The sequence below is a fragment of the Papio anubis genome, chromosome 1, assembly GCF_008728515.1.
Source record: "Papio anubis isolate 15944 chromosome 1, Panubis1.0, whole genome shotgun sequence".
Taxonomy (NCBI): Eukaryota; Metazoa; Chordata; class Mammalia; order Primates; family Cercopithecidae; genus Papio; species Papio anubis.
Window position 1 is genome coordinate 160,835,116 of NC_044976.1, and position 16,835 is coordinate 160,851,950.

The window sequence follows — 16,835 nt, forward strand, 5'->3', positions numbered from 1 at the left end:
ACATATCTGAAAAGCATTTGCTACAAATAACATAAAATTTTAAGAAAATGTGCTTAGTGTCCTCAAGAAGTCATGGCCTTTTTGAAACAGGAGGACAAAGCATTGAGGAAGTGAAGGTGAGATAAAAGGTGAAGACAGACTTTCACAGCTGGTAAACAATACACAGCATGCTCTGGGGACAAAGACAAGAGAGAAAAAATGAGTTGTCAATGAAAGAATGGCAATGAGACTGAGAGCCAACTTCCCCACAGAAACAGTGGAGAGCAGAAGACAGTGGGATAAACCTTCCAAGTGCTGAACAAAAATAAACATCAACCCCCAAGTTCCCAGCAAATCTATCATTTAATGCAGATTTGCTTTATTTAGAGATAAACAAAAATAGATGGTTTCACCAATTGCGTCTCCCTAGAGGATAAACTCCTAAATAATACCTTTAAAGGTTTTGTTTTTTCCTTCCCCTTTAGGGAAAAGAAAAATAATTTCCTAAGGAAAGTTTGAGATGCAAGGGATGGTGAGCAAATAAAATGGTAAATATGCCTATAAATCTAAACACAATATTAGAGTAAGAATGTGCATAACAGCACTGTTAATAATAGCAAGAAGCTGGAAACAACAAACAGTCATTAAAAAAAATGGATAAAACAAGTTTGTAATAATCGTACAATGAGATACTATAAAACAATTAAATAAGCTTGGTCTGGCTGAGTGAGGTGGCTTACACTTGCAATTCCAGCACTTTGGGAGGCCGAGGAGGGAGGATTGCTTGAGCCCAGGAGTTCAAGACCAGCCTGGGTGACATGGCGAGACCCATCTCTACTTTAAAAATATACAAAAAAGAAAAATAAATAAATAAATAAACAAGTCTGGTCTAATAGATGACTTTGCATGCAGTAGAGAATATAAATTTATTTCAAATAGCCATTAAACATATAGTAAAATTTATAACATTAATCTTCCTGGTCTACACACACAAAAGAATCCCTCAACACATTATCAAAAGGAGAAGACATTTAGATCGTGTTCTCTAATTATCATCCAATAAAACTAGAAAAAGATGATCAAAATATCTAACCACTTGGAAATTAAAAGATTAAAGAAAGAAACCTGTATAAATTTGTATAAATATGTCATTAGATGTTGCAATGGCATTTGGTATTTCAAAGTCTATTTTTTATTTTTTCAAAAAACTCAGCAGATTTTACCATTTTTTTGCATTGAAAGCATTGAAAAGCCTCTCCTCTGACTGTTTTGTAATATATGATACCTTACTGTTGACCACAGTCACTCTACTATGCCAGAATTTATTCTTCTATCGAATTATAACTTTGTCCAGCCAGGTGCAGTGGCTCACGCCTGTAATCCCAGCACTTTGGGAGGCCAAGGCAGGCAGATCACCTAAGTTCAGGAGTTTGAGACCAGCCTGGCCAACATGATGAAACCTCATCTCTACTGAAAATACAAAAATTAGCTGGGCATGGCGGCACACGCTTGTAATCCCAGCTCCTTGGGAGGCAGGCAAATCGCTTGAACCCGGGAGGCAGAGGTTGCAGTGAGCCGAGATCACACCACTGCACTCCAGCCTGGGCTACAGAGCAAGACTCCGTCTCAAACCACCCCCGACCCAAAAGAAAACACTCTAATTATATGATATCAACCTTTTGTTAAACAATTCCACATCAGTGAAAAGAAAAATACTCAGCAGATACAGAATAGAAAGACACTTCCTTCTCATGATAAAGGAAATTAACAACAAGCAATCCTAATTTCCCTAGTAAGAGAGTCTACGCAATCTGCTAGGACAGAGCAAGCCCACTCTAGTCTAGCTCTTGCTCCAATTAAAACTAAAAACACTGGACAAATACAAAAAGCAACTACCTCCCAACACTGGAAAAACAACATTTGAGTGAGTTTCCCAGAATTCTTTTTTCTCTATTGTCTTCCAGCTTTGACTCGAAGGTGACCTAAGGGCTGAACTATGCAGCAGGCACAGGCAACAAAATCTCTGAGTTAAACTCTGTCTCTCTGGTCAGAGGACTGGGAAAATGGGTCCTTGTGAGTTGGGGAAGTATGGGTGGGATCCTTGTTTCTTTCTTTCTTTGTGTCTTTCCTCTCCCAAGCTCTGTCCTGAGAGTGACTCCAGATGCAGAGCTGCACAGTAGAAGCATTTGGGCAGCAACAAAAGCACCTAACACAGGGCACTGTGGCCCAGTGAGTGTAGGGATGGGGGAAGCGCTAGTTGTTTTTTCTTTTTTCTCTCTCTCTCTCTTTTTTCTCATTTCATCACCCTGAAGCCAGATCCAGTTGTGCAGCTGTAGCAGCACAGGCAGCTAAAACTCTAAGACACGACCGGGTGCATTGGCTCATACCCATAATCCCAACACTTTGAAAGGCCAAAGCAGGAGGATCCCTTGAGACCAGGAGTTCAAGACCAGTCTGAGTAACATAGTGAGATCCATTCTCTAAAAAATGACTTTAAAAAATAGCGGGCATGGTGGCACATGCCTGTTGTCCTAGCTACTTGAGGGCTGAGGCAGGAGGATCACTTGAGCCCAGGAGTTCTAGGTTGCAGTGAGCTATGATCACGTCACTGCACTCTAGCCTGAGTAACAGAGCACAACCCTGTCTAAAAATAATAATAATAATACTTTAAGTACACATTTTAACCATGCTCCATGAGGTAAAGGTGTACATAACAGAAATAAATGGAAAGGTCAGGCATAGTGGATCACACCTGTAATCCCAGCACTTTGCGAGGCTGAGGCGGAAGATCACTTGAGCCCAGGAGTTCAAGATTAACCTGGGAAACATAGAGAAACTCTGTCTCTACAAAAAGTTAAAAAATTAGCTGGGTATGGTGCCACACCCCTGTGATCCCAGCTACTCAGAGGCTGAGATGGGAGGATAGCTTTAACCTGGGAGGTTGAGTCTGCAGTAAACTATGATCATGCCACTGCACCCTACCTCGGGCAACAGAGCAAGACTCTGTCTCAAAAAAGAACTAAAGAGAGAGAGAGAAGCAAAGAAACAAAGAAAGAAGTGGAAAGATGGATGTTCTCATGTTCTCAGCTGAGGAATAAGCTATTTTTTTAAAAAACCAAATGGAAATTTTAGAACTGAAAAATACAATATCTGAAACAAAAATTCACTGGATGAGATCAAGAGGAAAATGGAGATTACAGAGAGAAAAGTTCATGAACTTGCAGATGAATCGATAAAAATTATACAATTTGAAGAACTAAGAAATTAGAAAAAAATTAACAGAGCTTCAGAGACTTATAGGACACCATTTAAAAGTCGAATATTCGTGTCATTGAAATCTTATAAAAAGAAAAAGAGACTGGTACAGAAAAAAATATCTGAAGAAATAATGACCTAAAACTTCCCAAATTTGGTGAGAGACATATATTTACAGATTCAAGAAGTGCAGTGAAGTTTGAACAAGATACATCAATCACAAGACACATTGTGATTACATTAAGAGCCCACTTGAGTAATTCACAATAATCTCCCCTTCTCAAGATTCTTAGCTGAAAAAAAGCCCCTTTGCCATTGTCTCAGTTTGTATCGTGCTGCTATCACAAAATCTCATAGACTGGGTAATTTATAATGAACAGAAATTTACTGTCCAGGCACAGTGGCTCACGCCTACAATCCCAGCACTTTGGGAGGCCGAGGCAGGCAGATCACTTGAGGCCAGGAGTTTGAGACCAGCCTGGCCAACATGGCAAAACTCCATCTCTACTAAAAATACAAAAAAATTAGCTGGGTGTGGTGGCAGGCTCCTGTAATCCCAGCTACTCGGGAGGCTGAGACAGGAGAATTACTTGAACCCGGGAGGCAGAGGTTGTAGTGAGCAGAGATCGCACCATTGCACTCCAGCCTGGGCGACAAGAGTGAAACTCTGTCTCAAAAAAAAAAAAAAGAAGGTAAAATTGAAACATTCTCATATGGAGAAAACTAAGAATTTATCACTCAAAGACATGCTCTAAATGAAACGCTAATGAAGTTATTCAAGCAGAAAAGAAATTTTATCAGAGTGAAAGTTGAAATTTTAACAATGAAGATAAAGCAACAGGAATGGCAAATATATGAGTAAATGTAACAGACCGTTTTTATCCCCTTACGTTTAAAAATATGTATGACTATTGAAAGCAAAATTAGGTGGGCAAGGTGGCTCACACCTGTAATCCCAGCACTTTGGGAGGCTGAGGCGGGCAGATAACTTGAGGTTCAAGGAGTTCGAGACCAGCCTGGCCAACATGGTGAAATCCCATCTTTACTAAAAATACAAAAATTAGCTGGGTATGCCGACGCACACCTGTAATCCCAGCTACTCGGGAGGCTGAGGCAAGAGAATCGCTTGAACCCAGGAGGCGGAGGTTGCAGTGACTGAGATCATGCCACTGCACTCCAGCCTGCAAGACTGTCTCAAAAAAATGTAAGTAAGGTAAAACAAGCTGTATAGTGAAAGCTTCTACCTTTTCTCAAAATTGTAAAATACTAACTCTAAACAGACTATGGTAGTTTAGATATGTAAGTAGACTATAAAACTTTAGGTATGTAAATGCCCAGGAATCCATAAAAATTGGTACAAAGAATCAAAATCTAATAGATAAGTTAAAATAGAATGCCAAAAAAAATTCAAACAATTTGAAAGAATGCAGGAAAGGGGAACACAGGAATAAAAAACAAAGGGGAAAAACAAAATAAATCATAAGATGGTAGACTTAAATCCAAATATATTATTAATTTCATTAATTATAAATGATTTAAATACACAAACTAAAAGGCAGAGATTGTCAGATTAGATAAAAACACAAGTCCAACCATATGCTATATTTTTTAAAAATTTAAATATAATTATATATATTAGTTCAAAGAATGGAAAAAGATATGCCACACAAATACAGACTGTTTAAAAAGCAAAAATGCCATACTAACATCAGACAAAGGGAACTTCAGAACAAAGAGCATTACCAGGTACAAAGAGGGACATTAATTAATGATAAAACAGTCAATTCATCAAGAAGATGTAGCAATCTTAAGTGTATATACACCTAATGAAATACATGAAGCAAAAAATGATAAAAACAAAGGAAAAAATAGATAAATGCATAAGTAAATTGGGAGACTTCAACACTCCTCTCTCAGTAATTGACAGAATATGTAGACAGAAAATCAGCAAGGTTATAAAAGTCTTGAACAACACTGTGTTGTTCTATAACTTAACTTATAGAACACTCCAGACAACAACAGCAGAATACACATTCTTTTTTTTTTTTTTGAGATAGGCTGTCACTTTGTCACCCAGGCTGGAGTGCAGTGGTGGGATCTCAGCTCACTGCAACCTCCGCCCCCCGGGTTCAAGCGATTCTCCTGCCTCAGCCTCCCGAGTAGCTGGGTGGACAGGCATGCACCACCATCCCTCATTCATTTTAGTATGTTTAGTAGAGACAGGGTTTCACCATGTTGGCCAGGCTGGTCTTGAACTCCTGGTCTCAGGTGATCCAGCCACCTTGGCCTCCCAAAGTTCTGGGATTACAGCCATGAGCCACTGCGCCTGGCCAGAATACACATTCTTTGTAGGTGCACATGAGCATTCCCCACAATATACCACATTCTGGGCTACAAAACAAACCTGAACAAATTTTAAAGAATAGAAATCACATAAAGTATGTTATCAGGCCATAATAAATTTAAACTAGAAATCAGTAACGGAAATATACCTGGACAATCCACAAATATTTGGAAATTAACAATACTTCTAAGTAATTCATGGGTGACAGAAAAAGACCCAAGGAAAATTAGAAAAGATTTTTGAACTAAAAGAAAATGAAAATACAATATAACAAAAGTTGTTAGATGCAGATAAAGCTATGCTTAGAGGAACATTCATAGCATTAAAATGCTTATTTTAAAAAAGAAGAAAGTTCCCAAATTAGTAATTTACATTTCCACCTTAAGAGACTAGAAGATGAACAAATTAATAGATAATCTGAATGACCCTAACTACTAAATAAATTCAACCCATAGTTTTAAAACTTCCAACAAATACAACTCTAGATCCAGATGGTTTCAGTATTGAATTCCACTAAATGTTTAGAAAAAAGTAACACCAATTTTACACAATCTCCTCCAAAAAATAGAAAATAAGAAAATAGGCTGGACGTGGTGGCTCACGCCAGTAATCCCAGCACTTTGGGAGGCCGAGGTAGGCGGATCATGAGGTCAGGAGTTTGATGCCAGCCTAGCCAATATGGTGAAACCGCATCTCTACTAAAATATACACAAATTAGCTGGGCATGGTGGCACATGCCTGTAGTCCCAGCTACTCAGGAGGCTGAGGCAGGAGAATTGCTGGAACCTGGGAGGTGGAGGTTGCAGTGAGCTAAGATTGCACCACTGCACTCCCGTCTGGGTGGCAGAGCAAGACTCTGTCTAAAAAAAAAAAAAAAGAAAGAAAAAGAAAATACTCCCAAAACAATCTTTTGAGTTCAGCATTATCTTGGCACAAAAACCAAAGATAGTACAAGAAAAAAGAGAAAGAATAGGCCAGGCGCGGTGGCTCAAGCCTGTAATCCCAGCACCTTGGGAGGCTGAGATGGGAGGATCACGAGGTCAGGAGATCGAGACCATCCTGGCTAACACAGTGAAACCCCGTCTCTACTAAAACATACAAAAAACTAGCTGGGCGAAGTGGCAGGTGCCTGTAGTCCCAGCTACTCGGGAGGCTGAGGTAGGAGAATGGCGTGAACCCGGGAGGTGGAGCTTGCAGTGAGCTGAGATCCGGCCACTGCACTCCAGCCTGGGTGACAGAGTGAGACTACGTCTCAAAAAAAAAAAGAGAGAAAGAATAAATGAATGACAGAAAAAACTACAGACCAAGTATCTCCCATGAAAAAAATCCTCAACCAAATGACACAAAAGTCCTCAACAAAATATTAGCAAATCAAATCCAGCAATATGTTAAAAAGATAAAACATCACAACCAAATGGGATGTATCCTGGGAATGCAAGGCTGGCTCCACAGTCAAAAATGTAATTTATTATATTAAGAGCATACAAAAGAAAAACCACACAATTATCTCAATAGGTATAGTAAAAACATTTGTGATAATCTCCATTTGTGGTAAATACTTGCAACAAACTAGAAATAGAAGGAAATTTTCTTCACCTGATAAAGGACATCTAACATCAACAACAACAAAACCCTACCATCTAACATCATAGTTAATGGTGAAAGACTGAAAGCTTTTCCTCTAAGATTGGGAATAAAGCAAAGATGTCCATTCTCATCACCCATACTCAGCATTGTACTAGGAGTCCTAGCCAGTGTGATAAAGCAAGAAAAAGAAACACAAATTTGGAAGAAAAAGAAACACTATAAACCGCCTCTATTTACAGATGATATGATGGCTTATGTAGAAAATCCCAGTGAATCTGTTAAAAAGCTCCAAGAACTAATAAGTGAAACCTCACTTATTGCAGGATATAAGGTCAATGAAGGTCAATATACAAAAATTGATATTATTCATATATAGCAGTAATAAACAACTAAAATTTTTAAAAATTATGTATGTACCATTTACAATTGCACAAAAATACTTAGGTATAAAACTAACAAAATATTTGCAAGATTTTTGTGCTGAAAAATACAAAAGATTGATGAAAGAAATTAAAGACCTAAATAAATGAAGAGATACACTGTGTTCATGAACCAGAAACTCAATATTGTGAAGATGTCAATTCTCATTTTACTTTCTATAGATGCAACATAATCCCAATAAAAATACCACCAGAATACTTTTAAAGAAATAAATATTCCATATAAATTATAAAATTTATATGGAAAAGCAGGCCAGGTGCAGTGACTCATGCCTGTAATCCCAGCACTTTGGGAGGCCAAGTCAGGCAGATCACGAGATCAGGAGTTTGAGACCAGCCTGGCCAACATAGTGAAATCCCATCTTCACTAAAAACACAAAAATTAGCCGGATATGGTGGCACGCACCTGTAGTCCCAGCTACTTGGGAGGCTGAAGTGAGAGAATCACTTGAACCCGGAAGGTAGAGATTGCAGTGAGCCAAGACCATGCCATTGCTCTCCAGCCTGGGTGACAAAGTGAGATTCTGTCTCAAAAAAAAAAAAAAAAGTATATGGAAAAGCAAAGAAAATAAAATAACCAAAACAATTTTGAGAAAGAGTTATAGGCCAGGTACAACAGCTCACACCTGTAATCCCAGCACTTGGGCTGAGGCGGGAGAATCATTTGAGCTCAGGAGTTTGAGACCAGCCAGGCAACATGGAGCGATCCCATTTCTACCAAAAAAAAAAAAAAGGCTGGGTGAGGTGACTTGTGCCTGTGGTTCCAGCTACTCAGGAGGCAGAAATGAGAAGATTGCTTCAGCCCAAAAGATCAAGGCTGCAGTGAGCTGTGATTGCACCACTGCACTCCAGCCTGGATGACAGTGAGACTCTGTCTCAAAAACAAAACAAAACAAAACAAAACAATAGTAATAAAATTGAAGAACTCATCCTACCTGATTTAATACTTAATATAAAACTACATTAGGCTGGGCGCCGTGGCTCACACCTGTAATCCCAGCACTTTGGGAGGCTGAGGCGGGTGCATCACCTGAGGTCAGGAGTTCAAGACCAGCCTGGCCAACATGGTGAAACCCTGTCTCTACTAAAAATACAAAAAAATAGCTGGGCATGGTGGTGGGCGCCTGCAATCCTAATTACTCAGGAGGCTGAGGCAGGAGAATCCCTCGAACCAGGAGGCAGAGGTTGCAGTGAGCCGAGATGGTGCCACTTCACTCCAGCCTGGGTAACAGAGTGAGATTCTATCTCAAATAAATAAATAAATAAAACTACACTATTAGAGACAGTATGGTATTGATGAAAGAATTGACATATAGCTCAATGGACCAGAAGAGAGCCCATAATTAGAGGCACATGAATATTGTCAATTGATTTTTTTTTTTTTTTTTTTTTTTTTTTACAGGGTCTTGCTGTGTCACCCAGGCTGGAGTGCAGTGGCGCAATCTTGGCTCACTGCAACCTCCACCTCCCTGGTTCAAGTGATTCTCATGCCTCAGCCTCCCAAGTAGCTGGGATAACAGGTGCAAACGACCATTCCCAGCTAATTTTTGTATTTTTAGGAGAGATGGGGTTTCGCCATGTTGGCCAGACTGGTCTCAAACTCCTGACCTCAAGTGATCCTCCCACCTTGGCCTCCAAAAGTGCTGGGATTACAGGTGTGAGCCACCATCCCCAGCCATCAATTGATTTTTGATAAAGGTGCAAAGACACTTCAGTGGAGAAATGATAATCTCTGCAACAAATGGTGCTGGAAAAATTAGACTTCTATATGCAACAAACTGAACCTAGTCCCATTCCTCATGCTTTCTAAAAAGTTAAGTAAAAGTGAAATATAAATATAAAACACGAAAGTTAAAACTTCTGGAAGAAAACATGGAAAGAAATACCTATGACCCTAAATATGATCCATAAGAAACAAAACACTGGATTTCATCAAATTAAAAACTTTTGAACTCTTAAGAGAATGAAAAGACAATCCACAAAATGGGAGATATACATGAAAATCGTATATCTGATAAAAGACTTGTATACAGAATATATAAAGAACTCTCAAACTCACCAATAAGAAAACAATCCAACTGAAATGGGTAAAAGACTTGGATACTTGATTAAAGAAGATATGTGAATGGCAAAGAAAGACATGAAACGATGCCCATCATCATTAGTTGCAACTGAATTAGGGAAATGCAAATTAAAACCACAATGAGAGGCTACCACACGCTTGTTAGAACAGCTATATATATATATATGTGTGTGTGTGTGTGTGTGTATAAAACTTTTTTTTTTGAGACAGTGTCTCACTGTATCTCCCAGGGTGGAGTACAGTGGCACGATCTCGGCTCATTGCAACCTCTGCCTCCCAGGTTCAAGTGATTCTCCCGCCTCAGCCTCCTGAGTAACTGGGATTACAGGCCCCCACCACCACGCCCAGCTAATTTTTGTATTTTTAGTAGAGACGGGGTTTCACCATGTTGGCCAGGATGGTCTCGAACTCCTGACCCTAGATGATCCACCCGCCTCAGCCTCCCAAAGTGCTGAAATTATAGGCGTGAGCCACTGTGCCCAGCCGCGACATTTTTTTTTTTTTTTTGAGACAGAGTTTCCCTCTTGTTGCCCAGGCTGGAGTGCAATGGCGCGATCTTGGCTCGCTGCAACCTCTTCCTCGCAAATTCAAGTGGATTCTCTTGACTCAGCCTCCTAAACAGCTGGGATTACAGGCACCTGCCACCACGCCCAGCTAATTTTTTGTATTTTTAGTAGAGATGGGATTTCACCATGTTGGCCAGGCTAGTCTCGAACTCCTGACTCCCAGGTGATCTGCCCACCTGGGCCTCCCAAAGTGCTGGGATTACAGAAGTGAGCCATTGTGCCCGTCCTGAATATGTTTTAAGAAGAAGCAAATAGACTACTGGGGGCATGTACTTATGGGATCGAAAGTCACCTACTTTTGTGACTGATCTTCTATTTTCAATAGTGTCAGGATAACTTCATCAGTGTAGTACTGGGACAGCAAATACAGGATCTTCTTAATGGTTTTTTGGGCTGTGGTTTCTGTAATGATGTTCATGTGGTAGTAAATATACTGGATGATTTCCGGCACCTGAAATGAGGGAAAAGGAGGTTATTTCCAGATACTCGACAGCAGCTCACCAGCATCCCACATAACTAGGCACCCACTTCACCTGTAGGGCTGCACATAATGCATACACAGCATGTCCAGACCAAAAAAGTCACCGTCCCACCGCACTCTGCTCTAGTCAGGCCACACCCTCAGGACTACGGACTGTCTTGGACCCTACGGGGCCTGAAGCAACCCCATGTTGGATGCTAATCCACCATATTGACTTTTTTTTTTTTGAGACAAGTCTTGCTCTCTGTCGCCCATGCAGCTGGAGGGCAGTGGCGAGATCTCAGCTCACTGCAACCTCCACCTCCCAGGTTTTATCATGCCTCAGCCTCCCGAGTAGCTGGGATTACAAGTGCACACCACCACTCCCAGCTGATTTTTTGTATTTTTATTAGAGACAGGGTTTTACCATGTTGCCCAGGCTGGTCTCGAACTCCTGGGCTCAAGCAGTCCACCTGCCTCGGCCTCCCAAAGTGCTAGGGTCACGGGCATAAGCCACAGCGCCTGGCCCAGCATATTGACTTCTTTTTTGTTGTTGTTGTTTTATTTTTTCCTTTTCTTTTCGTTTTGACCACCATATTGACCTCTGATTAACCTTTGTTCCCAGAATACCTCTAAGATTTCTACTTTATCTTTTTTTTTTTTTTTTTTTTTTGAGACACAATCTCACTCTATCGCCAGGCTGGAGTGTAGTAGTGTCATCTCAGCTCACTGCAACCTCCACCTCCCGAGTTCAAGCAATTCTCCTGCTTCAACCTCCCGAATAGCTGGGACTATAGGCGCTCACCACCACGCCCAGCTAATTTTTGTATTTGTAGTAGAGACGGGGTTTCACTATGTTGGCCAGGATGGCCTCGATCACTTGACCTCCTGATCCGCCCACCTGGGCCTCCCAAAGCGCTGGGATTACAGGCATGAGCCACCACACCAGCCTTACTTTATCTATTGTTACTGTAAATCCTGTCCTTAGGTCAAAACAACCCTTACCATAAATCCTGCCCTTAGGGCAGATTTGCATAGCATTCTTGCTTTTTCCTGAGGGGTTGATTTTAATTGTCCTACACATTCCTTCTCTAAGGTATATTTGCTTGTTTGTTTCTTAGAGACTAGGTAGTGGCATGTTCATAGCTCACTGCAGCCTTGAAGTCCTGGGCTCCAGTGCTTCTCCCACCTCAGCCTCCCAGTAGCTGGGACTAGAGGCACACCCACCATGTCCGACTCCTATTGTATAGAAGCCCTGGGACATGGCGGTTGATGGCTGGGGGGTCGACCATCTCCTCTCGCAGCCTCCTGGGACATGGCTTCCATTATGTTTTGTTTTGTTTTGCTCTAGATGGAGTCTCGCTTGGTTGCCCAGGCTGGAGTGCAGTGACGCAATCTCAGCTCACTGTAACCTCCATCCCCCAGGTTCAAGCAATTCTCCTGCCTCAGCCTCCCAAGTAGCTGGGACTACAGGCGCACGCCACCATGCCCGGCTAATTTTTGTATCTTTAGTAGAGATGGGGTTTTGTCATGTTGGTCAGGCTGGTCTCAAACTCCTGACCTCAGCTGATCCACCTCCCTCAGTCTCCCAAAGTGCTGGGATAACAGGTGTGAGTAACCACGCCCGCTCTTTTTTCTTTTTTTTTTTTTTTTTTGAGTCAGTCTCCTTCTGCCTCCCAGGCTGGAGTACAGTGGTGTGATCTGGGCTCACAGAAATCTCCACCTCCCTGGTTCAAGTGATTCTCCTGCCTCCACCTCCAGAGTAGCTGGGATTACTGCTGCACATCACCACGCTCGGATAATTTTTTTTTTTTGGTATTTTTAGTAAAGACAGGGTTTCACCATGTTGGCCAGGCTGGTCTTGAGTTCCTGGCCTCAAGTGATCCTCTCACCTCAGCCCCGCAAAGTGCTGGAATTACAGGTGTAAGCCACTGCGCCCAGTATGGCTTGTTTTTAAGTCAGTATTAAATGTTTCTTTCTCAGAAACTGGATTCATCAACCTCTTTCTTTGACCTCTCAGCTTCCTTGGATTTTAAGGGTAGCTTTATACACACCTGCCCACCACGGAACAACCCCGATATTTTAAGAGGGACAAAATAGAGAACAGCCAGGGGAGACCAGAACCATGTCTGGAAATCATGTCATGAAGAATGAAGGAAGAATCTGAGGATGAGTAACTTAGAGACAGGAAGGCAGAGGGCATAGGATTGCTGCCTCCAAGTGGCCTCAAGACTATAAGGGAGGGAGGGAAGAGTCAGTCCTTGCTGTTTACTGGCCATGTAGGGTGGAGGCAGTAGGTGGTGGTCCGCATGAACTCTAAAGTCACACTCTCTGGATGTGAATTTCACCTCCTCACTTACTAACTGTGTGACCTTGGGAAAGCTTTTCATCCTCTCTGCGCTCTATTTCCTCACACAAAATATGAGGATGATTTTACGCACATCAACAGTTCTGAGTTAATGCATCTGAATTGGTTGGAACAGTGTCTGTCACCTAATAACTGGTGACGAAACTTCAGTAATTAAGGCTCATAACCTCTTTGAGCCTTTTCTCATTTTGTTTTTCTTTTGAGACAGGGTCTAGCTCTGTTGTCCCAGCTGGGGTGCAGTCACACAATTATAACTCCCTGCAGCCTCCATCCCCTGGGTTCAAGAGATCCTCTCAACCCAACCTCCCTAGTGGGACTCAAGTGGGCACCACCATGCACAACTAACGCTTTTGATTTTTAGTAGAAATGAGGTCTCACTATATTGCCCAGGCTGGTCTTGAACTCCTATACTCAAGAGGTCCTCATTCCTGGGCCTCCCAAAGTGCTGGGATTACAGGTGTGAGTCACTGCACCTGGCCTTCTCATTTATAAAGAGCACAACCATTATGGAAAATTCCAACATGATGGAGGTTACTCAAAAAACTAAAAGTAAAACTACCAATACCACTTATGGGTATACAGTCAAAGAAAATGAAACCAGTGTCTGGAAGAGATAACTGCACTCCCCTGTTCACTGCAGAATCTTTTGTAATAGCCATGATAGGGAAAGAACCTAAGCTTCCAACAACAGATAAATGGATAAAGAAAATGTGGCATATACACAATGGAATGCTATTCACGCTTAAAAATGAAGGAAACCCTGTCATTTGTAACAATATATGTGAACCTGGAGGACATTATGAAAAACAAAACAAGCCAGGTATAGCAAAACAAATATTGGGTGATCTCACTTAGATATGGAATCTAAAAAAGTCAAACTCATGGAAGCAGAGAGTAGAACAGTGGTGACCAGGGGCTGGGGGTGAGGAGGACTGGGGAGATACTGGTCAAAGGATACAAAATTTCATTTAAACAGGAGAAATAAGTTCAGATCTATTGTACAACACGATGACTATTCTATACTTGAAATTTGCTAAGACAGTAGGTTTTCAACGTTCTCACTACCAAAAAAAAAGTATGTGAGTTAATTGATATGTTAATTAGCTTGGTTTAACCATTCCACAATGCATACATATTTCAAAATATCATGTTGTATGCCATAAATATATATCCTTTTTGTAAATTAAAATTTTTTAAAAGAAAGTAGTTTACAAATACAAATGAGCTATGGTTTAAGGTAGTGAGCGCCTCAAGATTGCTTTCAGCACCATCTGGCTGTCCAGTGGTCTGGGGTGCTCTCAAAGAGATTACAAGCATTGTGCTTGCTTCACAGATACGAAAATTGGAATAATACAGAGAAGATTAGCATGGCCCCTGCACAAGGATGACATGTAAATTTGTGAAGCATTCCATACAAAATAGATTTAAAACCTTCCAAAGAGATTACAAGCATCAAGTGGGGAGTTAGAGTAGTTGATCTTTGGGGTCCCCTTCAACTTATCAGCGGTCTGTTCTGAGGCATTCAATCAAAAGGCAATCCAGGCCAGAGAAGTGGAAAGTGTAAGATCCCGGAACTGCTCATAGAACCTACTGTGGAGAGGTCATAAGTGAGTTAGAGAAGTGGGTTAGGCCCTTAAAATAAGAGGGCTTCCATCAGTCCATAAGATCTTTTAAAATACTATAATAAAAAGGACCGCTAAAATGTGCTGTCTTAATTTTTTTATTAATGTTTTTAAGAGATGGGGTCTTGCCATGTTGCCCAGGCTGGTTTCAAACTCCTAGGCTCAAGTGATCCTCCCACCTCGGCCTCCCAAAGTGCTAGGATTACAGCTGTAAGCCACTGCGCCCAGCCCTATGCTGTCTTAATTTTACTGAGAACTAGTCACAGCTCTCATAAAGGAGTCTCTGTATTTCATCTCTATTTATGTTAGTGTGTCATAAGTTTGTGGATGTGTGTGTGTGTATATATATATATATATATGTATATATATATATACACACACACGCCCCTGAATTATCCCTCCTGAAGAAAGAAGAAGGCACCTATAGATCTAACATATCAAATACTGTCTGGAAGCAGGAAGAAAGACTGAGGTCTCTCCTGGTCCTAGCAGCCCCTAGTAGTCTGCTATAGCTTTGACTCAATTCTTTCCATCCTGTTGGAGATAGAGGCCAGATGGTCAACACTTCCCAAAGAAGAGTCTTTTCCACAATCACGAACTATTCCTCATTTAGCCTTTTATCCCATGGGTTGAAGCATGTGATTCTTTAAACTCAAACCGGTAGGAGATACAACAAGACCCAAAACAGAACAGAAAGAAAGAATCCTTAAATTGACCTTGAACCATTAGGTCCCCCAGAGCTGCTACCTTCCCGATCTCTGGAATCGTGTACTTCAGGATCATCTTTAACATCTTGGAAGCTGCAGAGATGTCATGCCTGCTGGTGTTGGTCATGGCCTCCATGCTCACCATGATCATATCTGCTCTCTCCTCAGGGGTCAGGTATTTCTTGAAGAACTGAAGAAAGAAGAACAGCTGTCTCCACGATGCCAGCATCCCAACTTGGGTCTGCCCCAAAGCCTCTGGCCTCCAAAGAGACCAATCAACCAGGGGCCAGTGGAGGCAGTCCCTGACCAGCATCTGGCTATTCTATGGTGTGAAACAAGTTTCAGAGTGCCACCAGCTCTGAAATCTCCAGGAAGGAGCAATGGTCCAGACAACTTGACACAGAGGACAATGCAAAAGGCATTTCTACTTCTAACTGGAATGCAAGCAAATGAGTCCGTTGGAAATGAGTTCTGATGTTTAGTGAGCTTGCAGCATTCCAAAGCAAGTAGGACTGCTATTATGTACAGCAGACATCTCTCCTATCTCTGAGCCTGCACCTGCATATCCACGTGAAGCTCATTCACTCAAACAATATTGAGGCTCAGTTCTGTGCCTGGTCCTATTGCTGGGAGCTCAGGAAAACTGCAACTAAAACATACAATGCCTTTACCCTCAAGGAATTTACCATCAAGTCAGGGCAAGTAAACAGGCAGTTATAGTGCAATGTGAGTGATACAGTTTGGTTGTATTCCCACCCAAATCTCATCTTGAACTATAGTTCCCATAATCCCCATGTGTCAGGGTGGTTACCCTCATGCTGTTCTTGTGATAGTGAGTGAGATCTCACAAGATCTGATGGTTTTATAAGGGGCTTTTTCTCCTTTGCTCAGCACTTCTCCTTCCTACTGCCATGTGAAGAAGGATGTGTTTGTTTCCCCTACCGCCATGATTCAGACCCAAGGAAAAAGGACAGAGTTCCAGGCAGAGGGAACAGAATATGCAAAGGCCTGGAGTGGAAGGAAGTTCAGCCTAACTACTGTGTCCTGCAAGGGAGACCTGGGCCAGGTGGAAAAGGGAGACTGAGACAAGATGAGGCAGGACGGTTACAGCAGCAACCAGATCATGAAGGGTCTTGTGGGTCAAGTGAACAAGTTTGGACTTTAGAATGAGGACAGTGGAGAGTCAGTGCAAAGTCTGAAGGGGAATAATTCATCTCAGCAATTGCATTTTAGAAATGCAGTTCTCTGACTATAGCATAGAAAGTGATGTGACAAGAAGCATAGTTGGAAACAGGATGATCAGTAAGGGGCTGCTGGAGTGACCCAGGCAAGAGATTCTGGGGGCCCCACAGTGGGGCTGGAGCAGAGTGGACAAATTCAAGAGCTATCCAGGAGGCAGAATGAACAAACCTGGTGTTGAATTG

General features: G+C 41.7%; 1 protein-coding gene and 1 non-coding gene across 5 annotated transcripts in view; one reads left to right on the top strand and one right to left on the bottom strand.

Annotated features, from left to right (window-relative positions):
- The window catches only part of LOC101025795 (maestro heat-like repeat-containing protein family member 7), a 52,124-nt gene that overhangs the window by 19,517 nt on the left and 15,772 nt on the right, over nt 1-16,835 (bottom strand). For all 4 annotated transcript variants that reach the window (XM_009190386.3, XM_009190394.3, XM_009190383.3 and 1 more), the window contains 2 exons: nt 15,452-15,601; nt 10,551-10,705 (listed from right to left, as the gene is read on the bottom strand). In XM_009190386.3, the coding sequence (XP_009188650.2) occupies nt 10,551-10,705; nt 15,452-15,601 (305 nt within the window). The remainder of the gene's footprint in view (nt 1-10,550; nt 10,706-15,451; nt 15,602-16,835) is intronic.
- LOC116271967 lies at nt 14,399-14,501 on the top strand. The gene has a single exon (XR_004180698.1). It is a non-coding gene; the product is annotated as a U6 spliceosomal RNA (small nuclear RNA).